The following is a 26,352-nucleotide window of genomic DNA, read 5'->3' as shown; positions in this document are numbered from 1 at the left end:
GCATGTTTTGTTGTAGTCTCTGTTATTGGTAATGGTGAGAGGTTAGCAATGTTTTGTTGTAGCCTCTGTTAGTAGTGGTGAGAGGTTAGCATGTTTTGTTGTAGCCTCTGTTATTGGTAATGGTGAGAGGTTAGCATGTTTGTTGTAGCCTCTGTTATTGGTAATGGTGAGAGGTTAGCATGTTTTGTTGTAGCCTCTGCTATTGGTAATGGTGAGAGGTTAGCATGTTTTGTTGTAGTCTCTGTTATTGGTAATGGTGAGAGGTTAGCATGTTTTGTTGTAGCCTCTGCTATTGGTAATGGTGAGAGGTTAGCATGTTTTGTTGTAGTCTCTGTTATTGGTAATGGTGAGAGGTTAGCATGTTTTGTTGTAGTCTCTGTTATTGGTAATGGTGAGAGGTTAGCATGTTTTGTTGTAGTCTCTGTTATTGGTAATGGTGAGAGGTTAGTATGTTTTGTTGTAGTCTCTGTTATTGGTAATGGTGAGAGGTTAGCATGTTTTGTTGTAGTCTCTGTTATTGGTAATGGTGAGAGGTTAGCATGTTTTTTTGTAGCCTCTGTAATGTTTGCCTCATTGAGTTGTTATTATTTGTATTAATTATGGCATCATCAGGATTCATTTGGTCGTGTTTAGAAACATGATATCTACTCACTTAGACAGAGAATTACTCAAATCATCATCCAAGATTTAGTTTTTGTTGGGCAAAACACAACCCAAAACACAACCAAAACACAACCCAAAACACAACCAAAATGAACTGTAAATGCAACCAACGAGTTTACAACCAAATACTCATCTTTTGACTACTTTAATACACTATAAGTACATTTGTCAGAATACTTATGACTTCTTCAAAGGGGGAGACTGGACACATAAAGTGCCTTCAAAACGTTGAAAAAATAAATTGAGTCCCACACTCCATATATAAACTCCATATATACAGTGGGGCAAAAACGTATTTAGTCAGCCATCAATTGTGCACGTTCTCCCACTTAAAAAGATGAGAGAGGCCTGTAATTTTCATCATAGGTACACTTCAACTATGACAGACAAAATGAGAAAAAAAAATCCAGAAAATCACATTGTAGGATTTTTAATGAATTTATTTACAAATGATGGTGGAAAATAAGTATTTCGTCACCTACAAACAAGCAAGATTTCTGGCTCTCACAGACCTGTAACTTCTTCTTTAAGAGGCTCCTCTGTCCTCCACTCGTTACCTGTATTAATGGCACCTGTTTGAACTTGTTATCAGCTGACTAAATACTTTTTGCCCCACTGTATGTGTTAAAATATCATCGAATAAAAGGTGACATTATATTCTGTCACCTCATATGAAACATTTGATCTCATTTCCAAAATGTTGGAGTATAGAGCCACATTTAAAATGTTAGCTTGACTGTCAAAATAGATATGATGTGGACTGTAAACTCAATACAATCTAAATCTGATACCTCACTGTCTGTCTTTTGACTGATACTGCTTTTTAAACTGGTCTGGTCAGTCTACTCAAATATTTGTACTATATATGTTTCTATCTACAGTCAATACTTTGATAATTTGTCATTTATAATAATGATACATTCATTTATGAATAGATATGTCAGATTTCAGGACACTGATATATCTGAATATTTTCAAAATATATACTGCCACTATTTTCACCACCAAAGAATAGCAGCGTGATTTTAATATGATTTGACTCTTTGCAGGCTGTCAGGCTGTCTAGTCACAGAGGAAGGCTGTGCTTCTCTGGCCTCAGCTCTGAGGTCAAACCCCTCACACCTGAGAGAGCTGGACCTGAGCTACAATCACCCAGGAGACTCAGGAGTCAGACTGCTCTCTGCTGGACTGGAGGATCCACACTGCAGACTGGAGAAACTCAAGTATGTAGAGGGTTTATGTCAATGTTCATATCAGACATGTTTGACTTATCAGGCTGGTTAAGACAAACATTCTTACCACCACTTGGACAAAGTTATATGCTGACTGTGTGTGTTTGTCCAGTGTGTGTGTGTGTGTGTGTGTTCAGGTGTATCCCTCATTGACTGTCTGTTCTTCTGCTTACCGCTACAGTGTGGAACATGGTGGAGAGAACAGAATGAAACCTGGGATTAGAAAATGTGAGTGTTGACTGCTGTGAAGAATATGACTAAGAATAAGTCTTAATTCAAGTTAAGTCAAAGTCAAAGACCACCATCATTACTTACTTGGTCATATTAAATATCAGCTGTAGTTCTACAGAAGCAGAAATCAGGGACACCAACGTTTACAAAGAGTTGCTTTGACAATGTGTGTGTGTGTGTGTGTGTGTGTGTGTGTGTGTGTGTGTGTGTGTGTGTGTGTGTGTGTGTGTGTGTGTGTGTGTGTGTGTGTGTGTGTGTGTGTGTGTGTGTGTGTGTGTGTGTGTGTGTGTGTGTGTGTGTGTGTGTGTGTGTGTGTGTGTGTGTGTGTGTGTGTGTGTGTAATTAATGGGAACAAGTGTGTTTTATATTACCATACAGTATAACATATGATCATTCAACAAGTCTCAAGTTACCTTAACTTCTCCTTTTGATACCTAGAAACATCTACATTTAATGAATTAGTGAAAAGTGAGTTAACATTCTAATGTGAATGATGATGATTTCTAATATTGTGTCTGGTTTCATCCATCAGATGTCCGTGATCTCACACTGGACCTAAACACAGTAAACAGACTCCTCTCTCTGTCTGAGGAGAACAGAAAGGTGACATGTAGGACAGAGAAGCAGCCGTATCCTGATCACCCAGAGAGATTTGAGGACCGTAGACAGGTGCTGTGTAGAGAGGGTCTGACTGGGCGCTGTTACTGGGAGGTAGAGTGGAGTGGGATAATGGGGGCTGGTATAGGAGTGACATATAAAGGAATCAGCAGGAGAGGATGGGGTAATGACTGTTGGCTTGGACACAATGACAAGTCCTGGAGTCTGTTCTGCTCTGACAACAGTTACATTGCCTGTCACAATAATATAAGGACTACCATAGACGTCCCCTCCTCCAGCTCCCACAGAGTAGGAGTGTATCTGGACTGGTCAGCTGGCACTCTGTCCTTCTATAGAGCCTCCTCTGACACACTGACCCACCTGTACACATTCACCTCCACATTCACTGAGCCCCTCTATCCAGGGATTTGGGTTGATTATGTTGGCGACTCAGTGTCCCTGAAATAATAACCTGACACACACACACACACACACACTGGACAGACACACACACACTTGACACATATACACTCACACACACTGGACAGACACACACACACTTGACACATATACACACACACACACTGTACACACACACACACACACCGGACACATATACACACACACACACACACTGGACACACACACACACACTGGACACATATACACACACACGCTGGACACATACACACACACACACACACACTGGACACATACACACACACACACCCACACACACACACACACACACACACACACACACACACACACACTGGACACACACTGGACACACACACACACTGGACACATACACACACACACACACACACACTGGACACACACACACACGCACGCTGGACAGATACACACACACACTGGACACATACACACACACACACACACTGGACACACACACACATGCACGCTGGACAGATACACACACACACTGAACACACACACACACACACACATTCGACAAAAACACACACACTGACTCTGGACACACACACACTGGACACACAGGACACACACACACACACACACACACTGGAGAAAACACACACACACACACAGTGGACACATGACACACACACACACACACACATGCGTGTCTTCCTATAATTGTGACAATAACACCGTTAAAATACCAATGTGCAAATTTGTTGTCTTTTATGTTGAATAACAAATTGTATAATTGTATATGGACATACGCTCCATAGTTGTACAAGTATACAAGGATATATTGTACTTTTCATAATAAAACATACTTGAAACAAGAAAAGCATGTTAATTGTGAAAACAGTTTGGTTATTGATGTTACGTTTCCTCTGTCAGGTTGACGTTAACCTGCGACTGGTTGAAACATGAAACAAACATGAAATGAAATACAAAACAATTAAATATGTGGAATAGAATTAAACAAATTGTACAACAGAGTGTTGTGATGCAGGGTTACTATAGCAACAGAGTTCTCTCTCCCTCTGCTCTCTCTGTCTGCTCTCGCTGCTCTGCTGTTCTCTCTTTTCTCTGCTCTCTTTCTCTGCTCTCTTTCTCTGCTCTCTCTGCTCTCTCTTACTCTCTCAGCACTCTCTGCTCTCTGTTCTCTCTCTGCTCTCTCTCTGCTCTCTCTCTCTCTCTCTGCTCTCTCTCTGCTCTCTCTCTCTGCTCTCTCTCTCTCTCTCTCTCTCTGCTCTCTCTTCTCTCTCTCTCTTCTCTGCTCTCCTGGTCTCTCTCTCTCTCTGCTCTCTCTTCTCTCTCAGCCTGCTCTCTGCTCTCTGTTCTCTCTCTGCTCTCTCTCTCTCCCCCTGCTCTCTCTCCCTCTCTCCCTCTGCCCTCTCTCTTCTCTCTGCTCTCTGTTCTCTGCTCTCTCTGTTCTCTGCTCTCTCTCTCTGCTCTCTCCCTCTCTCGCTCTGCTCTCTCTGCCTGCTCTCTCAGCTCTGCTGATCTCTGCTCTCTCTCTGCTCTCTCTCTGCCCTCCCTGCTCTCTCTCTCTTTGCCATCTGCTCTCTGCTCTCTCACTCTCTTTGCTTTCTCAGCCTGCTTTCTGCTCGCTCTCTGCTCTTTCTGATCTCAGCCTGCTCTCTGCTATATCTCTCTGCTCTCTCCCTCACTCTGCTCACTTTGCTCTCTCTCTCTGCTCTCTCTGTTCTCTGCTCTCTCTCTCTCTGCTCTCATTCTCTGCTCTCTCTCTGCCCTCTCTGCTCTCTTCTCTCTGCTCTCTCTCTTCTCTCTGTTCTCTGCACTCTCTCTGCTCTCTTCTCTCTCTGCTCTCTCTGCTGCTCTTTCTCTTTTCTCTGCTCTCTATTTCTGCTCTCGTTCTCTGCTCTCTTTCTGCCCTCTCTGCTCTCTCTCTTCTCTGTTCTCTGCTCTCTCTCTCTGCTCTCTTCTCTCTCTGCTCTCTCTGCTGCTCTCTCTCTTTTCTCTGCTCTCTCTGCTCTCAGCCTGCTCTCCGGTCTCTCCTCTCTCTCTAATGCTCTCTGCTCTCTCGTCTCTAATGCTCTCTGCTCTCTCAGCCTGCTCTCTTCTCTCTGCGCTCTCAGCCTGCTCTCTGCTCTCCCTGCTCTCTCAGCCTGCTCTCTTCTCTCTGCGCTCTCAGCCTGCTCTCTGCTCTCCCTGCTCTTTCAGCCTGCTCTCTGCTCTCACCCTCTCTGCATCTCTCTCTCCCCAGTCTCTCTCGCTTTTTATATCTTAACAGTGGTGCAGTTTGGACAATCACCACTTGATGTCAGTGTTAAACCAGAAGTGATGAAAACAACATCACTGCAGAGAGAGAGAGAGTCTAATATACTGATATACAGTGCATTCAGAAAGTATTCAGACCCCTTGACTTTTTCCACATTTTGTCACGTTACAGCCTTATTCTAAAATGGATTAAATAGTTTTTTTCCCTCATCAATCTACACACAATAACCCAGAATTACAAAGCAAAAACTGTTTATTTTATGTGTGCAAATGTATATTTAAAAAAAATATATCACATTTACATAAGTAAACATAACATTTACATAAGTATTCAAACCCTTTACTCAGTACTTTGTTGAAGCACCTTTGGCAGCGATTACAGCCTCGAGTCTTCTTGGGTATGACGCTACAAGCTTGGCACACCTGTATTTGGGGAGTTTCTCCCATTCTTCTCTGCAGATCCTCTCAAACTCTGTCAGGTTGGTTGGGGAGCGTCGCTGCACAGCTATTTTCAGGTCTCTCCAGAGATGTTCGATCGGGTTCAAGTCCGGGCTTAGGATCATTGTCCTGTTGTCCAGTCTGTGTATACTATACTGGGAGGGTAGAGAGTCAGAACAGATAGAGGATCTGGAGCCCTGAGGGGGAGAGAGAGAGAGAGAGGGGAGAGAGTCAGAACAGAGGGAAAGAGAGAGAGAGGGAGGGTAGCGAGTCAGAACAGAGGGAAAGAGAGATAGAGGAAGGGTAGAGAGTCAGAACAGAGGGAAAGAGAGAGAGAGGGGGGAGAGAGTCAGAACAGAGGGAAAGAGAGAGAGAGGGGGGGAGAGAGTCAGAACAGAGGGAAAGAGAGAGGGAGGGTAGAGAGTCAGTACAGAGGGAAAGAGAGAGAGGGAGGGTAGAGAGTCAGAACAGAGGGAAAGAGAGAGAGAGGGGGGGAGAGAGTCAGAACAGAGGGAAAGAGAGAGGGAGGGTAGAGAGTCAGTACAGAGGGAAAGAGAGAGAGGGAGGGGAGAGAGTCAGAACAGAGGGAAAGAGAGAGAGGGAGGGTAGAGAGTCAGAACAGAGGGAAAGAGAGAGAGGGGGAGGGTAGAGAGTCAGAACAGAGGGAAAGAGAGAGAGGGAGGGTAGAGAGTCAGAACAGAGGGAAAGAGAGAGAGAGGGAGGGTAGAGAGTCAGAACAGAGGGAAAGAGAGATAGAGAAAGGGTAGAGAGTCAGAACAGAGGGAAAGAGAGAGAGAGGGAGGGGAGAGAGTCAGAACAGAGGGAAAGAGAGAGAGAGGGAGGGTAGAGAGTCAGAACAGAGGGAAAGAGAGAGAGAGGGAGGGTAGAGAGTCAGAACAGAGGGAAAGAGAGAGAGAGGGAGGGTAGAGAGTCAGAACAGAGGGAAAGAGAGAGAGAGGAGGGTAGAGAGTCAGAACAGAGGGAAAGAGAGAGAGGTAGGGGAGAGAGTCAGAACAGATGGAGAGAGAGAGGGAGGGTAGAGAGTCAGAACAGAGGGAAAGAGAGAGAGGGAGGGTAGAGAGTCAGAACAGAGGGAAAGAGAGAGAGGGAGGGTAGAGAGAGAACAGAGGGAAAGAGAGAGAGAGGGAGGGTAGAGAGTCAGAACAGAGGGAAAGAGAGAGAGGGAGGGTAGAGAGAGAACAGAGGGAAAGAGAGAGAGAGGGAGGGTAGAGAGTCAGAACAGAGGGAAAGAGAGGGAGGGTAGAGAGTCAGAACAGAGGGAAAGAGAGAGAGAGGGAGGGTAGAGTGTCAGAACAGAGGGAAAGAGAGAGAGGGTAGAGAGTCAGAACAGAGGGAAAGAGAGAGAGAGGGAGGGTAGAGAGTCAGAACAGAGGGAAAGAGAGAGAGGGGGAGGGTAGAGAGTCAGAACAGAGGGAAAGAGAGAGAGAGGGAGGGTAGAGAGTCAGAACAGAGGGAAAGAGAGAGAGGGGGAGGGTAGAGAGTCAGAACAGAGGGAAAGAGAGAGAGAGGGAGGGTAGAGAGTCAGAACAGAGTGAAAAAGAGAGAGAGGGAGGGTAGAGAGTCAGAACAGAGGGAAAGAGAGAGAGAGGGAGAGAGTCAGAACAGAGGGAGCAAAGAGAGAGGGAGAGATTAGTCAGCAGTAATTATTCAGGACGACGTTTGTCTTTAAATTTACTTCTTTATTTCTCTCTTTCCCCACTGAGGAAGATAAAGGACACACACACACACACACACACACACACACACACACACACACACACACACACACACACACACACACACACACACACACACACATACACACACACACACACACACACACAGACAGACAGACACACAAACAGGAGGGATAGGTAATCAGGAATTCCTCCCATGGTGTGTGCATTGATTTTAGTCCCCTTCTCATTAACTAGCTGCTGACAGTGACCAGAGATGGCTAGATTGAGCTAGAGGTGTGTGTGTGTGTGTGTGTGTGTGTGTGTGTGTGTGTGTGTGTGTGTGTGTGTGTAAGCGTTTTTACGTGTGTACCAGGCATTATTCATGTAGGATGTTGGTAGAATGTTGAAATTGGGATAGTAGTAAGGATCCTACCAGGGATTATTCATGTAGGATGTTGGTAGAATGTTGAAGTTGGGATAGTAGTAAGGATCCTACCAGGGATTATTCATGGAGGATGGTGGTAGAATGGTGAAGTTGGGATAGTAGTAAGGATCCTACCAGGGATTATTCATGTATGATGTTGGTAGAATGTTGAAGTTGGGATAGTAGTAAGGATTTTACCAGGGATTATTCATGTAGGATTTTGGTAGAATGTTGAAGTTGGGATAGTAGTAAGGATACTACCAGGGGTTATTCATGTAGGATGTTGGTAGAATGTTGAAGTTGGGATAGTAGTAAGGATACTACCAGGGATTATTCATGTATGATGTTGGTAGAATGTTGAAGTTGGGATAGTAGTAAGGATCCTACCAGGGATTATTCATGTAGGATGTTGGTAGAATGTTGAAGTTGGGATAGTAGTCAGGATCCTACCAGGGATTATTCATGTAGGATGTTGGTAGAATGTTGAAGTTGGGATAATAGTAAGGATCCTACCAGGGATTATTCATGTAGGATGTTGGTAGAATGTTGAAGTTGGGATAGTAGTCAGGATCCTACCAGGGATTATTCATGTAGGATGTTGGTAGAATGTTGAAGTTGGGAAAGTAGTCAGGATCCTACCAGGGATTATTCATGTAGGATGTTGGTAGAATGTTGAAGTTGGGATAGTAGTAAGGATCCTACCAGGGATTATTCATGTATGATGTTGGTAGAATGTTGTAGATACAGAGCCACTTGTCATCAGGAAGCTGCTCTCTCAGCAGAACAGAAAATATATAATTTACTTGACATGTTCTGGTTGTGAATTCAGACAACAAGGTAAGACTTTTCCCAGGGAATATTGTAAAGTGTGAAAGAAATTAAATGTATGGTGTAATTCTAGTATAGTGAATGACAGTAAAACACTCGGATCTAACAGTCCATTTCACCTGGGACAGCTACGTGACAGTTCAATCATACAAAATGGCGCTAACTGGGCGTAGGCAATACAATTAAAAAACATATTGTTCATATATTCGTATATTGTGGATATTTTACCATTTGTATATTTTTTAATGTATTATAGTTCAATGACAGGCTGGATCTCTGTTTAGGGGTCATTCCTCGAAAATGAGTCTCTCTGGGGAGAGAGAGGAGGGGGGCCCTGCCTCTAAAATGAGTCTCTCTGGGGAGAGAGAGGAGGGACCTGCCTCTAAAATGAGTCTCTCTGGGGAGAGAGAGGAGGGACCTGCCTCTAAAATGAGTCTCTCTGGGGAGAGAGAGGAGGGGGGCCCTGCCTCTAAAATGAGTCTCTCTGGGGAGAGAGAGGAGGGGGGCCCTGCCTCTAAAATGAGTCTCTCTGGGGAGAGAGAGGAGGGACCTGCCTCTAAAATGAGTCTCTCTGGGGAGAGAGAGGAGGGGGGCCCTGCCTCTAAAATGAGTCTCTCTGGGGAGAGAGAGGAGGGACCTGCCTCTAAAATGAGTCTCTCTGGGGAGAGAGAGGAGGGGGACCCTGCCTCTAAAATGAGTCTCTCTGGGGAGAGAGAGGAGGGCCCTGCCTCTAAAATGAGCCTCTCTGGGGAGAGAGAGGAGGGACCTGCCTCTAAAAGGTGTCTCTCTGGGGAACATGACACCAAAGCTAAGAGGTGAGATTACAATTTTGTTTAAGAATTTATGAAGAGTTTATTTCCAAAACGCTACATCCATAATTTTTTCACATTTGTGTTTTTTCATCAGAAATTAAGGCTTCTGGGTACCTTCATGTGTATAATATTACTTTTCTAAGATTCATAGATTTTAGTGTCTGATATTTTCTCCTAAACATCAACTGAGCGGCGCAGAGACACCATTCAAATGTCTGCAGACTCATTACATCTTCAGCTGTAAACACAAAGTGATGTTGTCCGTCTGTGACCAAGAGAAAGTGGTCTTAGTTAAATTCTATCAAATTATTTAGTATTTTTTTTCATTTTGGGGGCTGAACATCACAGCGAATATTGTTACATCACAGCGAATATTGTTACATCACAGCAAGATATTGTTACATCACAGCAAGATGAAACTAATATTGTTACATTCTCTAGATTCTCCCGTTTCATTTGCGCTGTAGATCCCCACAGTGGAGGTGTCATAATACCCATAACACCTAGCGGTCAAACAGGGAAATGGTTCCAATAGTTTTATAGAGCCCCACCTTGGAGGTGTTATAATACCCATAACACCTAGCGGTCAAACAGGGAAATGGTTCCAATATTTTTATAGAGCCCCACCTTGGAGGTGTTATAATACCCATAACACCTAGCGGTCAAACAGGGAAATGGTTCCAATAGTTTTATAGAGCCCCCACAGTGGAGGTGTCATAATACCCATAACACCTAGCGGTCAAACTGGGAAATGGTTCCAATAGTTTTATAGAGCCCCACAGTGAAGGTGTCATATTACCCATAACACCTAGCGGTCAAACAGGGAAATGGTTCCAATAGTTTTATAGAGCCCCACAGTGGAGGTGTCATAGTACCCATAACACCTAGCGGTCAAACAGGGAAATGGTTCCAATAGTTTTATAGAGCCCCACAGTGGAGGTGTCATTATACCCATAACACCTAGTGGTCAAACAGGGAAATGGTTCCAATAGTTTTATAGAGCCCCACAGTGGAGGTGTCATAGTACCCATAACACCTAGCGGCCAAACAGGGAAATGGTTCCAATAGTTTTATAGAGCCCCACAGTGGAGGTGTCATAATACCCATAACACCTAGCGGTCAAACAGGGAAATGGTTCCAATAGTTCTATAGAGCCCCACAGTGGAGGTGTCATAATACCCATAACACCTAGCGGTCAAACAGGGAAATGGTTCCAATAGTTTTCCACCGTATATTTTGCCCCATTGGGAATTGTATGAACACTTAAAATAAGGGCTGTGTAGGGTGGGGTGGCGCGGCGGTTCTTGTGGGGACATTTTGTCATCAAACTTTGTCATCAAAGTCTGGCATTCTCTGAATGTATGGTGCTTTCAAGACAACTTGGAACTCTGAAAAAAGCAAAGTCGAAAAATGGCGTCATTGATCTTCAGGTCGGAGCTCTAGAAAAAGGCCAGAGTTCCCGACTTGGAATTTAGAGTTGGATGACGTATTCAAGACGTATTTTCTCAGTCGGAGCTAGTTTTTTTCCGAGTTCCCAGTTGTCTTGAACTCACTGAAGTCTGAGATTTCCAGTTTCCAGTTGTTTTGAACTCAGCAGAAGTCACAGCATGGCCAATGTATTCAACCTTTTCTGGTCCATGGTGTTGCTGGTGAATGTTTAACCTTAAGCTTGGAAAAGACTTGGACACCCTCTCCACTGAATAGCAGGCTAGTGATTTGTTTTGCAACGCTTGCAGTTACGCACTGATTCCCTCCAAACCAACTCGTTGTTGAATTTGTGATTTCTGACTTGTTGTATAATGTTTATGCCCAATGGCCGATAAGCACTGATACGTTCTATCTATAATTTCTCTTCATTTGACAAGGATTGAAGAGGATTTGCCAGTAGATTGTTGACCTGATTCATGATGATGACTGCTAGCCTGCTAACTAGGGTTTTGAAAGTAGAATGTTGATATGATCAGTCCAATCAAAGCCACGGTAGATATAACGTGATGTTCATTTTATCTGTGGCCAATGACCTTGAGCCTTTTGGATGGACACTTCTAATGTAACTCTATGGCAGCACCCAATGGGCTTGAATTCTCCAGCTCTCCCTGTAGATTTTGTGGTGACGTAGTGTCTCCATGAGTGACAGAACACTTAGCCAATCATGACGCAACTATTTATTTATTATTTATTTTTTGACTGAATAACAGGTGGGTCTCTGTACCTGAATAACAGGTGGGTCTCTGCACCTGAATAACAGGATAATAGGTGGGTCTCTGTACCTGAATAACAGGTGGGTCTCTGTACCTGAATAACAGGTGGGTCTCTGTACCTGAATAACAGGTGGGTCTCTGTACCTGAATAACAGGTGGGTCTCTGTACCTGAATAACAGGTGGGTCTCTGTACCTGAATAACAGGTGGGTCTCTGCACCTGAATAACAGGTGGGTCTCTGCACCTGAATAACAGGTGGGTCTCTGTACCTGAATAACAGGTGGGTCTCTGCACCTGAATAACAGGTGGGTCTCTGCACCTGAATAACAGGTGGGTCTCTGTACCTGAATAACAGGTGGGTCTCTGTACCTGAATAACAGGTGGGGCTCTCTACCTGAAAAACAGGTGGGTCTCTGTACCTGAATAACAGGTGGGTCTCTGTACCTGAATAACAGGTGGGTCTCTGTACCTGAATAACAGGTGGGTCTCTGCACCTGAATAACAGGTGGGTCTCTGTACCTGAATAACAGGTGGGTCTCTGTACCTGAATAACAGGTGGGGCTCTCTACCTGAATAACAGGTGGGTCTCTGTACCTGAATAACAGGTGGGTCTCTGTACCTGAATAACAGGTGGGTCTCTGTACCTGAATAACAGGTGGGTCTCTGCACCTGAATAACAGGTTGCCACTGTTCCAAAGCAGGAACCACTGATTGGCTGCATGTTCTAATATCAAGATATCTGCTGGTACCTCTTAACTGGTTAGGACAGCTGATGAGGTTATTATACCTGGTGGTACCTCTTAACTGGTTAGGACAGCACATGAGGTTATTATACCTGCTGGTACCTCTTAACTGGTTAGGACAGCTCATGGGGCTATTATCCAGATACCTGCTTGTACCTCTTAACTGGTTAGGACAGCTCATGAGGCTATTATCCAGATACCTGCTGGTACCTCTTAACTGGTTAGGACAGCTCATGAGGCTATTATCCAGATACCTGCTGGTACCTCTTAACTGGTTAGGACAGCTCATGAGGTTATTATACCTGCTGGTACCTCTTAACTGGTTAGGACAGCTCATGAGGCTATTATCCAGATACCTGCTGGTACCTCTTAACTGGTTAGGACAGCTCATGAGGCTATTATACCTGCTGGTACCTCTTAACTGGTTAGGACAGCTCATGAGGCTATTATACCTGCTGGTACCTCTTAACTGGTTAGGACAGCTCATGGGGCTATTATCCAGATACCTGCTGGTACCTCTTAACTGGTTAGGACAGCTCATGAGGCTATTATCCAGATACCTGCTGGTACCTCTTAACTGGTTAGGACAGCTCATGAGGCTATTATACCTGCTGGTACCTCTTAACTGGTTAGGACAGCTCATGAGGCTATTATCCAGATACCTGCTGGTACCTCTTAACTGGTTAGGACAGCTCATGAGGTTATTATACCTGCTGGTACCTCTTAACTGGTTAGGACAGCTCATGAGGCTATTATCCAGATACCTGCTGGTACCTCTTAACTGGTTAGGACAGCTCATGAGGCTATTATACCTGCTGGTACCTCTTAACTGGTTAGGACAGCTCACGAGGCTATTATCCAGACACCTGCTGGTACCTCTTAACTGGTTAGGACAGCTCATGAGGTTATTATCCAGATACCTGCTGGTACCTCTTAACTGGTTAGGACAGCTCATGAGGTTATTATACCTGCTGGTACCTCTTAACTGGTTAGGACAGCTCATGAGGCTATTATCCAGATACCTGCTGGTACCTCTTAACTGGTTAGGACAGCTCATGAGGCTATTATCCAGATACCTGCTGGTACCTCTTAACTGGTTAGGACAGCTCATGAGGCTATTATACCTGCTGGTACCTCTTAACTGGTTAGGACAGCTCATGAGGCTATTATACCTGCTGGTACCTCTTAACTGGTTAGGACAGCTCATGGGGCTATTATCCAGATACCTGCTGGTACCTCTTAACTGGTTAGGACAGCTCATGAGGCTATTATCCAGATACCTGCTGGTACCTCTTAACTGGTTAGGACAGCTCATGAGGCTATTATACCTGCTGGTACCTCTTAACTGGTTAGGACAGCTCATGAGGCTATTATACCTGCTGGTACCTCTTAACTGGTTAGGACAGCTCATGAGGTTATTATCCAGACACCTGCTGGTACCTCTTAACTGGTTAGGACAGCTCATGAGGCTATTATCCAGATACCTGCTGGTACCTCTTAATGAGGTGTCCTACCCGCCATTTTTAAAAAGACCCGACGGAGCTCATTGCCTTCTTCATTCATGCAGAGACGGGCAGCCTGAAGGTCTCCTCGTTGATTTAGCTGGAAAGTGGCGAAATTGTGCTTTACATTGGTATTCATATTACAGTTGACCTTGAAGTATTAGGTTTTTGGGCACTAAAAGAAGTATACATACAATATACAAATGTTTGTTAGTTATCGTTACGCTCCCACTGTCTGGTTCTCCTCTCTTCACTAGATGGACGGTAACTTTAGTGTTTAACCCCTCTGTGTCCAAGGACCAATCTTTTGAATATTATTTTTGGGGCGCCTCAAGTAGGCTGGACACATTCCATTTTTAACAACGTTTTTTTCTGATGAAAACTAGTTCCTTGCATCTGCCATGGAGCCCAGTTTCATAATATTACCTTATTTGCCTAGCTATGAAGTAATCGCGCAGAGTGGGCTGAGGCGATCTTGGGGAATAACGATGGAGATCGCTACAGTGTTGAGACACCGAAGTTTATTGTTCAGACGAACGACCTGCTAGCTAGCCAAGCTAGTCAGTACAGCTAGGTAAGCTAGCTAGCTACTCTACCAGCAGCATCCTAGTTAACCGAGCTACCACTACATCATCACCGGCTGCCTGCATTTCTTGTGGAACGATGGAGTTCTCCAGTTGTTTCTTCCACCTGTTAAATCCCGCGGAGGGCTTCTCCCTCTCTCGTTGACGGATGCTGGATACCTCTGTCCGGTTCTCCTCTCTTCACTAGATGGACGGTAACTTTAGTGTTTAACTTGTTAGGGCTAGCGGAACCCCTCGACAACATCCGCTGAAAAGGCAGAGCGCGAAATTCAAAAAGATATTTTAGAAATATTTAACTTTCATACATTCACAAGTTCAATACACCAAATTAAAGCTTGACTTATTGTTAATCTACCCATCTTGTCCGATTTCAAAAAGGCTTAACAGCGAAAGCACACCATATGATTATGTTAGGTTAGCACCTAGTCACACAAAAAAAAACATACAGCCATTTTCCAGCCAAAGACAGGAGTCACAAAAAGCAGAAATAGAGAAAAAATTATTCACTAACCTTTGATGATCTTCATCAGATGGCAGTCATAGGACTTCATGTTGTACAATACATGTATGTTTTGTTCAATAAAGTTCATATCTATATCCAAAAATGGAATCCCAGTTTGACAATAAATGTTTGTTTTGTTCTATAAAATCCATAATTTATATCCAAATACCTCCTTTTGTTAGCGCGTTTAGTTCACAAATCCAAACTCACAAGGCGCGGGCAGACGAAAGTTCAGACAAAAAGTCCAAAAAAGTTATATTACAGTTTGTAGAAACATGTCAAACAATGTATAGACTCAATCTTTAGGATGTTTTTAACATAAATCGTCAAAATGTTCCAACCGGACAATTCCTTTGTCTTTAGAAAAGCAATGGAACGCAGGTTCCATATTTTAATGAAGAATAATTTCAAAACATGGTCATAAAAACAGTATTTAATTTAGTTAATTACCAAATTGAGCCGGTCGGTCACATTTGAGAGTGAGGGAGATATTTAGCGTTTAGCAAAGAAAAAACATTTGACTCCCTAACAATGAAACCATCAAGTGATAGAATATAAAGAAAGTAATGTCTGTCATTGAACAACCCCATGTCATGATTAGATAGTGAAAAAACACAATTTATTTTATCATTTCTTTAAGCTATAAAATCGAATTCACCAACTTTTCTGAAAATTGATACATAGCGTTTTAGAATGAAACTCTTCTTATGTTTCCCCATTTAAACTCAGAGTAGATGAGAGATGTAATGTTTGTCTCTGTTGTGTTGAAGCCCAATCAAGCAGGAGAGACCAGCCTCCCCTGTACCCAGCTGTGTGTCCATGAAGAGTGACTGGTCTATGAAACATCCTATACACTTTAGAGAGGGAGACTTTTCTACTGAACAAAGGTAAGAAGAACTCATGGGTCATGGTCAGTGAGTTAAACAACACTGTCTCTAGTCATTTCTCTCCCATTTTCCCATTTATTTTGGTTGTTTTCATAATCCATAGGCTAATCATTTTGTCCATTTTCATAGTCCTAAAACAATATTAAACAAACACAACATTTCTCCGTGTCCGTGTGCGCGCGTGTGTGTGTGTGTGTGTGTGTGTGTGTGTGTGTGTGTGTGTGTGTGTGTGTGTGTGTGTGTGTGTGTGTGTGTGTGTGTGTGTGTGTGTGTGTGTGTGTGTGTGTGTGTGTGTGTGTGTGTGTGTGTGTGTGAGTTGTCACTCCCTGGATGAGGAGATGTAATCTCATGTTTTGTCCACAGAAACCAACAGGAGAGATCAGAGTCAGAGATTCTCAGTGGTCAGTCTTCCCAGAGTCATCAAACAGACCTGGCCTCCATATTCAGTGTATGTGGTCCTGTTATGTACATTTGTTTTTGTTTACCTCAAGTAAAGTTGATCTGTCAATCATTCATTAATATGTTAATGAGAAAGCATTTCTTCTCTTGCTTAACTTATTTATTTTTTTAAATTTCAGTTGCTTGAAGAGAAAATAATGACATTTGTGAAGAACGAGCTGAAGATGTTCAAGAGGATTCTTAGTCCAGAACTCCCAGAAGGCTTTGAGAGTCAGAAGCAGGATAAGGAAGTGGTGGATGCTGAAGATGAGAAGCAGGAGAGCAGTGCCAGAGAGGGGGCTCTGAAGATCACACTGCACGTCCTGAGGAAAATGAACCAGAAGGAGCTTGCTGACACACTGGAGAAATGTAAGATCTGTCTGCCTCATGTTGAATGCTGTTTTATAACATTTAAAAAGCTGTAGCTAAAGTACAGCTAAAGTAGCTGTGTACCTCAATGATATTGTAGCAGCCTTAACACTGTTTGGTTCTAGTTTTTCTGAGTAAATAACTCACGGACACTAGAGAAGCTTAACCAAGTTTACTTCTTCCCAAAGGGTCGTTACAGCTGTAATTCAGACAACAAAACATTTGACACAGCACTGATATTTAACCCTTTCTCCTCGGCTGAGTCTCCTCCTCCCCAACCGAACAGCCAATGTATCTATGTTGCTAGACAGAACCTTAGTGATATCTGTTCTTCCTCACTTCATCCCACCTGGTGTGGACCCTCCACTATATACCTTTCTCCTATAACCATTAACTTCTGGTGTAGACCCTCCACTATATACCTTCCTCCTATAACCATTAACTTCTGGTGTAGACCCTCCACCGTATACCTTCCTCCTGACCTGACCTCAACCCCCCTACATCACTAATACATGGCTCTCTCCCCTGCCACATGTAATCACTTCTCTGCACGCAACACATTCCAAGCTTAATTGCACACACTATATACCTTTCTCCTATAACCCTTAACTTCTGGTGTAGACCCTCCACTATATACCTTCCTCCTATAACCCTTAACTTCTGGTGTAGACCCTCCACTATATGCCTTCCTCCTATAACCAGTAACTTCTGGTGTAGACCCTCTAAACCTCAGTACTCCCTCAGTGACATGAAAAAGTATATTTCATATTCTCAAAACAACACCTATTTACCTCATCAAGTAGCGGCAGGGATGTGTTGTGTCGATTCATTGAGAGAGAGAGAGACAACATTAATAATACCATCAATAATACCAATAATAATATAATTAGTCACACCAGTCTGTAATGCATTATGAAAATATTTACACATTTATACAGTCAGTTAAAACCTCTTGGCGCACAGATCCCGGGATCATTTTCGTAAACATCCGCTGAATTGCAGAGTGCCGAATTCCAAAAGAATTACTACATTTTTTTAATTTCATGAAGTCACAAGTGCAATATACCAAAACACACCTTAGCTTGTTGTTAATCCACCTGTCGTGTCAGATTTTGAAAATATGCTTTACAGCGAAAGCAATCCAAGCGTTTGTGTGAGTTTATCGATCAGTAGACAAAACATTATGAACAGCTAGCAGCAAAGTAGTTTGGTCACGAAAGTCAGAAAAGCAAAACAATTAATCGCTTACCTTTGATGATCTTCGGATGTCTGCACTCACGAGACTCCCAGTTACACAATAAATGTTGCTTTTGTTCGATATAGATTATTTTTATATCCAAAAACCTCCATTTGGTTGGTGCGTTATGTTCAGTAATCAACAGGCTCGTGCAGGTCATGAAGGGCAGACGAAAATTCCAAATAGTATCCGTAAAGTTTGTAGAAACATGTCAAACGTTTTTTGATAATCAATCCTCAGGTTGTTTTTAACCTGTCTAGGATGAGAGTGGCGCTAGCGGCACTCCCCCCCCACCCCCACTGAAAAACCAGTGCCGCGAAATTCAAAAAAAATTTTTTTTTTAAATATTTAACTTTCACACATTAAAGTCCAATACAGCTAATGAAAGACGCAGATCTTGTGAATCCAGTCAACATGTCCGATTTTTTAAATGTTTTACAGGGAAGACACAATATGTAAAGATGTACACATTAGCACCTAAAAACACATTAGCATAATCCACCATCTTTTATTTGTCCACCAACACCAGTAGCTATCACCAATTCGGCTAAACTAAGATATTTATAGCCCCTAACCAAGAAAAAAACTAATCAGATGACAGTCTGATAACATATTTATGGTATGGGATAGGTTTTGTTAGAAAAAAGTGCATATTTCAGGTAGATGGCATCGGTTACAATTGCACCCACCGTCACAAATGGAATAGACAAACTACTTAGAGCAACGTGTTTACCTACTTACTAATCATCAAACATTTCGTAAAAATACACAGCATACACGAATCGAAAGACACAGATCCTGTGAATACAGACAATATTTCAGATTTTCTAAGTGTCTTACAGCGAAAACACAATAAATCGTTATATTAGCATAGCACATAGCACATAGCAGCCCAGCATTGATTCTAGCCAAAGTGAGCGATAAAAGTAAACATCGCCAAAATATATTAATTTTTTCACTAACCTTCTCAGAATTCTTCAGATGACACTCCTGTAACATCATATTACACAATCCATATAGAGTTTGATCGAAAATGTTTATATTTAGCCACCAAAATCATGGTTAGACAATGTGGAATGTAGCTCAGCTGGTCAGAAAAAGTCTGTGCGCCACTTAGACAGTGATCTACTCTTATACATAAATACTCATAAACGTGACTAAAAAATATAGGGTGGACAGGGATTGATAGACAATTTAATTCTTAATACAATCGCGGAATTACATTTTTTAAATTATCCTTACTTTTCAATACAGCTTGCGCCAAGCGATGCTACGTCAAAAAACATGGCGTCCGAAGCCACTAAAATGTTTCGACAGAAACACGATTTATCATAATAAAAATGTCCTACCTTGAGCTGTTCTTCCATCAGTATCTTGGGCAAAGGATCCTTTCTTGGGAGAAATCATCTTTTGGTGGAAAGCTGTCCTCTTGCCATGTGGAAATGTCAACTGCGTTCGGGATGAACTGAAAAGCGTGCCCAACTTTTCACATCGTTGCAAAAATAAATGTCCCAAAATCGCACTAAACGGATATAAATTGCTATAAAACGCTTTAAATTAACTACCTTATGATGTTTTTAACTCCTATAACGAGTGAAAAGATGACCGGAGAAATATAACAGGCTAAACTAACGCTTGGAACAGGTGCGCGCCGGTGTCCTCTAGGCTCATGACGCAGCTCCCAAAGAATGACTAGCTTCAGGGTTTTTTCATTTGTAGGTCCTGTGAACGTGCAATCGACCCCGTTGGAATCGTCATCACGTAAAGGCATCCAGGGGAAGACGTAAGAAGTGTCCGTATAGTCATAGCAACGACAGTGCCCTTTTAACTGAGTTCAGAAGAGTGGCCAACATTTCTCAAATCTGACTCCATGTCAGGGAAATTGCTGTAGAATGGGCTCTGTTCCACTTAGAGACAAAATTTCAACTCCTATAGAAACTATAGACTGTTTTCTATCCAATAATAATAATAATATGCATATTGTACGATCAAGGATTTTGTGGGAAGCCGTTTCAAAAATTAGCCAAGTTAGCATAAATAGTCTAAACAGCGCCCCCATCCCCAACAGGTTAACATACATAATCGATCATATTTCAACCGGACGGTAAACTATTCAATACAAGAGAGAAAGAAAATGTCGAGCTACCACTGTGGCGCGCCTGAACTAATCGAAGGACATCTGGCGCGATGTGAAAAATCTCGCTCATTTTTCAGAATAAAAGCTTGAAACTATGTCTAAAGACTGTTCACACACTGTAGAAGCCATTGGAAAATGAATCTGGTTGATACCCCTTTAAATGGAGGAAAGGCAGGCAATTGAACAGGGATTTTTCAAAATAAGAGGCACTTCCGGGTTGGATTTCCTCAGGTTTTCACCTGCAAAATCAGTTCTGTTATACTCACAGTAAATATTAAAACTTTAGAGTGTTTTCTATCATAATCTGTCAATTATATGCATATTCTAGCATCTGGGCCTGAGAAATAGGCCGTTTACTTTGGGAACGTTATTTTTATTTTATTTTTTAAATAGTGCCCCCTAGCTTCAAGAGGTTTTAAGAGAATACATTATTATAATTTAAAACTTTATAACAGTCCTACATTACTGTAGGCATTAAAATAATATAAAAATCCTCTGTGTTTTTTCTTCATTCAGATGAGCTTGCTGTGATTTGCCAACGTGAACTCAAATCTAATCTAAAGAAGAAGTTTCAATGTGTATTTGAGGGGATCGCTGAACAAGGAAACCCAACACTTCTCAATAAGATCTACACAGAACTCTACATCACAGAGGGTGGAACAGGAGAGGTCAATAATGAACATGAGCTGAGACAGATTGAGACAACAACCAGGAAACAAGCAAGACCAGAGACTGCAATCAAATGTAACGACATCTTCAAAACCTTAACTGGACAAGACAAACTTATAAGAACTGTGCTGACAAAGGGAGTCGCTGGCATTGGAAAAACAGTCTCTGTGCAGAAGTTCATTCTGGACTGGGCTGAAGGAAAAGCAAATCAGGATGTCCAATTTGTATTTTCATTCCCTTTCCGGGAGCTGAATTTGATAAAAGAGGACAAACACACTTTCATTAAACTTCTCAATCACTTCTCAATGGAAACCAAAGAATCAGGGATCTCCATCTACAACAAGTACAAAGTTCTGTTCATCTTTGATGGTCTGGATGAGTGCCGACTGCCCCTAGACTTCCAGAAGAACAAGATATGTTGTGACGTCACAGAGTCAACCTCAGTGGATGTTCTGCTGACAAATCTCATCAAGGGAAATCTGCTTCCCTCTGCTCTCCTCTGGATAACTACCCGACCTGCAGCAGCCAATAAGATCCCTTCATGTTGTGTTGACCAGGTGACAGAGGTACGAGGGTTCAATGACACACAGAAGGAGGAGTACTTCAGGAAGAGATTCAGTGATGAGGACCTGGCCAGCAGAATCATCTCACACATAAAGACATCAAGGAGCCTCCACATCATGTGCCACATTCCAGTCTTCTGTTGGATTTCTGCAACAGTCCTTGAACACATGCTGAAACATGAGAGAGAAGAGATGCCCAAGACTCTGACTGAGATGTACACATGCCTTGTGGTGTTTCATACCAAACAGAATAATGAAAAGTATCTTGGGAAAGAAGAGACAGGTCCACACTGGAATAAAGAGAGCATTCTGTCACTGGGAAAACTGGCTTTTCAACAGCTTGTGAAGGGCAATCTAATTTTCTATGAAGAAGACCTGAAAGAGGCTGGCATTGATGTCAATGAAGCCTCAGTGTACTCAGGATTGTGCACACAGCTCTTTAAAGAGGAATGTGGGCTGTACCAGGACAAGGTGTACTGCTTTGTTCATCTGAGCATTCAGGAGTTTCTGGCTGCTGTATATGTGTTCCTCTCATTCATCAACAACAATGAGAATCTACTGGATGAACCGCAATCAACGCCCTGGAACCTTTCTGTGAGGATCAAACAAAGGCGTAAAGTTACTTTCTTCAAGAGTGCTGTGGATAAAGCCTTACAAAGTGAGACGGGAAACCTGGACCTTTTCCTCCGCTTCCTTCTGGGCCTCTCACTGGAGTCCAATCAGAAGCACTTACAAGGTCTACTGACAAAGACAAGAAGCAGCTCACAGAGCCATGCAGAAACAGTCAAGTACATCAAGAAGAAGATCAGGAAGAATCCCTCTCCAGAGAGGAGCATCAATCTGTTCCACTGTCTGAATGAACTGAATGACCATTCTCTAGTGGAGGAGATCCAAAGCTACCTGAGATCAGGAAGTCTCTCAAAACCCAACCTGTCACCTGCACAGTGGTCAGCTCTGGTCTTTGTGTTGCTGACTTCAGAAAAGGAGCTGGATGTGTTTGACCTGAAGAAATATTCCAGATCAGAGGAAGGTCTTCTGAGGCTGCTGCCAGTGGTCAAAGCCTCCAGAGCTGTTCTGTGAGTACATCAAATGACATATAAGAACTAATCATCAGGAAGCAATATTACGTTTAGAGAAAAATATGTATTATAATATGTATATAATATTATTTTTAAAAACATATTGAATAAATGCATTAATGTTCACATTAGTATAAATTATGACCATACAATTCTAGGAGACGGAATATGAATCTATATGTTGTTTGAGAGAATAAACCAAATGCATCTGCCATTGTCCTTCTACACTACTGGTGTTAAATTAACAGTGTATTTGTGAAGTCATGATGATCTCTTTGTCAGGCTGTCAGGCTGTGGAGTCACAGAGGAAGGCTGTGCTTCTCTGGTCTCAGCTCTGAGGTCTAACCCCTCACACCTGAGAGAGCTGGATCTGAGTAACAATGACCTGAAGGATTCAGGAGTGAAGCTGCTCTCTGCTGGACTGGGGAATCCCCACTGTAAACTGGAGACTCTGAGGTCAGTATTCCTGTAGTTGGTCAACAAGTGATAACTGTTCACCAGATCCACATGTGTTTACCAGGCACACATAAGTCCACACCATATGTGTTTGGACAGTGAAGCTTAAAGTTTTAAATTTGGTGCTATGCTCCAGCATTTTGAACTGTGTGTGTGTGTGTCCAATGGTTATGTGTGTGTCCAGTGTGTGTGTGTGTGTGTCCAGTGTGTGTGTGTGTGTCCTTTGTGTGTGTGTCTGTGTATGCCCTGTGTGTGTGTCCAGTTTGTCCTGTGTGTGTGTGTGCATGTATCACTCAATTAACACACACACACACACACTAGGGCTGGGCGATAATGCCAAAATATCACAGTATTTAAAATAAAAAAAGTGGATGGTATTTTTAGTTTTTGAATAATAAAAGTTGTACATTTGCTTTATGAGTAGTGAGTGATCCCAGGGTGGGATCTTATCTGACTTGCCTACTTAAATATAGGTTACATTTAAAAAATCTATATATATTATATATTTTTTTAAAGTAATTGATAAAATGTACTTTAGTATCAAAAATAAAAGTATATATAATTTAAAATTCCTTATATTAATCAAACCAGACAGGACAATTTTCTTGTTATTTTAATTTATGGATAGCCAGGGTCACACTCCAACACTCATTGGACACATAATTTAAAAACAAAGCATTTGTGTTGAGTGAGTCTGCCAGATAAGAGGCAGTAGGGATGACCAGGGATGTTCTCTGTTTAGTGAGTCCGCCAGATCAGAGGCAGTAGGGATGACCAGGGATGTTCTCTTGATAAGTGTGTGAATTGGACCATTGTCTGTCCTGCTAAGCATTCAAAATGTAACGAGTACTTTTGGGTGTCAGTGAAATGTATGGAGTAAAAAGTCAGTATTTTCTTTAGGAATGTAGTGAATTAAAATAAAAACAGTAAAGTAAGTAGTATTTGAAAGTATTTTTTAAAAAGTAATTTACACCACTGCTCAATTGAGATATTTTCCACACTGCCACGTAGGGCTGCACAATATGGGCAAATAATCTAGGACTTATTTTTAAACAAATATTGCAATTGCGATTTGACTTGCGAATTGGAGCAAAACTTTTGGAATCATGGAAATAGAATGACTATTCTAATTCTCTAGTTAGAATATAATAATGGGCACTTTGAATACAGTGTTTGAGATGACAAGGAATTAAAATGCCAGGGAGGAGTTATTGTGACAGGGTAGGAACTAAAGTGTTGATAAGTGTTTCCTAGGGGACCTATAGTCTTTGGCTACATTGGATGTTTTCTCTTAGCTACTTCATGTAGCTAACATGTTTTCTCTTAGCTACTTCATGTAGCTAACATGTTTTCTCTTGGCTACTTCATGTAGCTAACATGTTTTCTCTTAGTTACTTCCTGTAGCTAACATGTTCTTGCTCTTTGGTTTAGAAGATACTGTTGCACAAACAACATGCTGATTTAGGTCTACACCATCACTGGTATTATCAGGCTGTATTAGCTAGCTACGTTTGTTCTGACTCAGTACTTTTATTAGCTAGCTAGCTATTAGCATTAGCGGCTAACAATTAGCGTCTCCCAAGAATAAGGGCAACTTGCTAAGAAAAGACAAACTAGCTGTTTGCTGATGTAACAAACACAATCTAATAGTGTCGTTATGGAGAGACATGACTCAAGTAAGGAAAACTATAAAAATGGACATTACACGTGGCGTATCACATTTAACAAACCAAACATTCAAATACCGTTATAGAAGGTAAAGTAACGACGCAAACCGGTCCCTGCATCAATATCGGTATATCATAAAATACGGTATACCGCCCAGCCCTAACACACACACACACACACACACACACACACACACACACACACACACACACACACACACACACACACACACACACACACACACACACACACACACACACACACACACACACACACACACATACATACATACATACATACATATATATATTATAATATATATATTATAATATATATATATTATAATATATATAATATATATACACACACACACACACACACACACTGGAAACACAGACACACACACTAGACACACACACTAGACACACACACTGGACACACACACTGGACACACACACTGGACACACACATTGGACACACACACTGGACACACACACTGGACACACACACTGGACACACACACTGGACACACACACACTTGGGCTCCCAAGTGGAGCAGCGGTCACTGCATCTCAGTGCTAGAAGGCCACTACAGACCCTGGTTTGAATCCAGGCTGTATGACATCCGGCCGTGACTGGGTGTCCCATAGGGCGTCGCACAATTGGCCCAGCGTCGTCCGGGTTTGGCTGGTGTAGGCCGTCTCTGTAAATAAGAATGTGTTCTTAACTGACTTGCCTAGTAAAAAAAGGTTAAATAAATAAATAAACTTAGGACACACACAAACAATATCCTCAAATAAAGGTGACATTATATACTGTCACCTCATATGAAACAAACTCATATGACCTCAAATCTAAAATGTTGGCATATAGAGACACATTTCATTGGAGTATAGAGTCACATTTAAAATGTTAGCAACACTGTCAAAATAGATATGGTGTGGCCTGTATACTCAATACCATCTAAATCTGATACCTCACTGTCTGTCTTTTGACTGATACTGCTTTTTAAACTGGTCTGGTCAGTCTACTCAAATATTTGTACTATACATTTTTCTCTCTACAAGCAATACTTTAATACATTGTCATTTATAATAATGATACATTAATTTATGAATAGATATGGCAGGTTTCAGGACTCTGATATGTCAAAAAAAATTGAAAAAATATACTGCCGCTATTTTCACCACCAAAGAATAGCAGTGTGGTTTTAATATGATTTGACTCTTTGTCAGGCTGTCAGGCTGTCTAGTCACAGAGGAAGGCTGTGCTTCTCTGGCCTCAGCTCTGAGGTCAAACCCCTCATACCTGAGAGAGCTGGACCTGAGCTACAATCACCCAGGAGACTCAGGAGTCAGACTGCTCTCTGCTGGACTGGAGGATCCACACTGCAGACTGGAGAAACTCAAGTATGTAGAGGGTTTATGTCAATGTTCATATCAGACATGTTTGACTTATCAGGCTGGTTAAGACAAACATTCTTACCACCACTTGGACAAAGTTATATACTGACTGTGTGTCCAGTGTGTGTGTCCAGTGTGTGTGTCCAGTGTGTGTGTCCTTTGTGTGTGTCCTTTGTGTGTGTCCTTTGTGTGTGTCCTTGTGTGTGTGTCCTGTGTGTGTGTCCTGTGTGTGTGTCCTGTGTGTTTGTGTGTGAAACACACTGGACTCACACACACACACACACACTCACACTGGACACATACACACACACAGGACACAAACAAAGGA

General features: G+C 42.2%; 3 protein-coding genes and 1 long non-coding RNA gene across 5 annotated transcripts in view; 3 read left to right on the top strand and 1 right to left on the bottom strand.

Annotated features, from left to right (window-relative positions):
* LOC139568440 (NLR family CARD domain-containing protein 3-like) overlaps nt 1-4,008 on the top strand; it is a 46,774-nt gene extending 42,766 nt beyond the window's left edge. The window contains exons 8-10 of the mRNA XM_071390292.1: nt 1,713-1,886; nt 2,077-2,123; nt 2,659-4,008. Of these exons, the coding sequence (XP_071246393.1) occupies nt 1,713-1,886; nt 2,077-2,123; nt 2,659-3,191 (754 nt within the window). The 3' untranslated portion in view covers nt 3,192-4,008. The remainder of the gene's footprint in view (nt 1-1,712; nt 1,887-2,076; nt 2,124-2,658) is intronic.
* The window catches only part of LOC139569930 (uncharacterized), an 823,452-nt gene that overhangs the window by 406,021 nt on the left and 391,079 nt on the right, over nt 1-26,352 (top strand). The gene's annotated exons all lie outside the window — the stretch shown is intronic.
* LOC139533561 (NLR family CARD domain-containing protein 3-like) overlaps nt 1-26,352 on the bottom strand; it is a 298,305-nt gene that overhangs the window by 151,867 nt on the left and 120,086 nt on the right. The window lies entirely within an intron of this gene.
* Nucleotides 1-26,352, top strand: part of LOC139539816 (NLR family CARD domain-containing protein 3-like) — a 446,707-nt gene that overhangs the window by 415,333 nt on the left and 5,022 nt on the right. The window contains exons 2-9 of the mRNA XM_071343140.1: nt 9,059-9,589; nt 15,889-16,005; nt 16,369-16,453; nt 16,584-16,821; nt 20,703-22,494; nt 22,780-22,968; nt 23,216-23,225; nt 25,858-26,030. Coding sequence (XP_071199241.1) covers nt 9,075-9,589; nt 15,889-16,005; nt 16,369-16,453; nt 16,584-16,821; nt 20,703-22,494; nt 22,780-22,968; nt 23,216-23,225; nt 25,858-26,030 — 3,119 coding nt within the window. The 5' untranslated portion in view covers nt 9,059-9,074. The remainder of the gene's footprint in view (nt 1-9,058; nt 9,590-15,888; nt 16,006-16,368; nt 16,454-16,583; nt 16,822-20,702; nt 22,495-22,779; nt 22,969-23,215; nt 23,226-25,857; nt 26,031-26,352) is intronic.

This window comes from Salvelinus alpinus, chromosome 1 (genome assembly GCF_045679555.1).
Source record: "Salvelinus alpinus chromosome 1, SLU_Salpinus.1, whole genome shotgun sequence".
Taxonomy (NCBI): domain Eukaryota; kingdom Metazoa; phylum Chordata; class Actinopteri; order Salmoniformes; family Salmonidae; genus Salvelinus; species Salvelinus alpinus.
The sequence above is the reverse complement of the archived record's forward strand: the minus strand, read 5'-3'. Positions and strand labels throughout refer to the sequence as shown.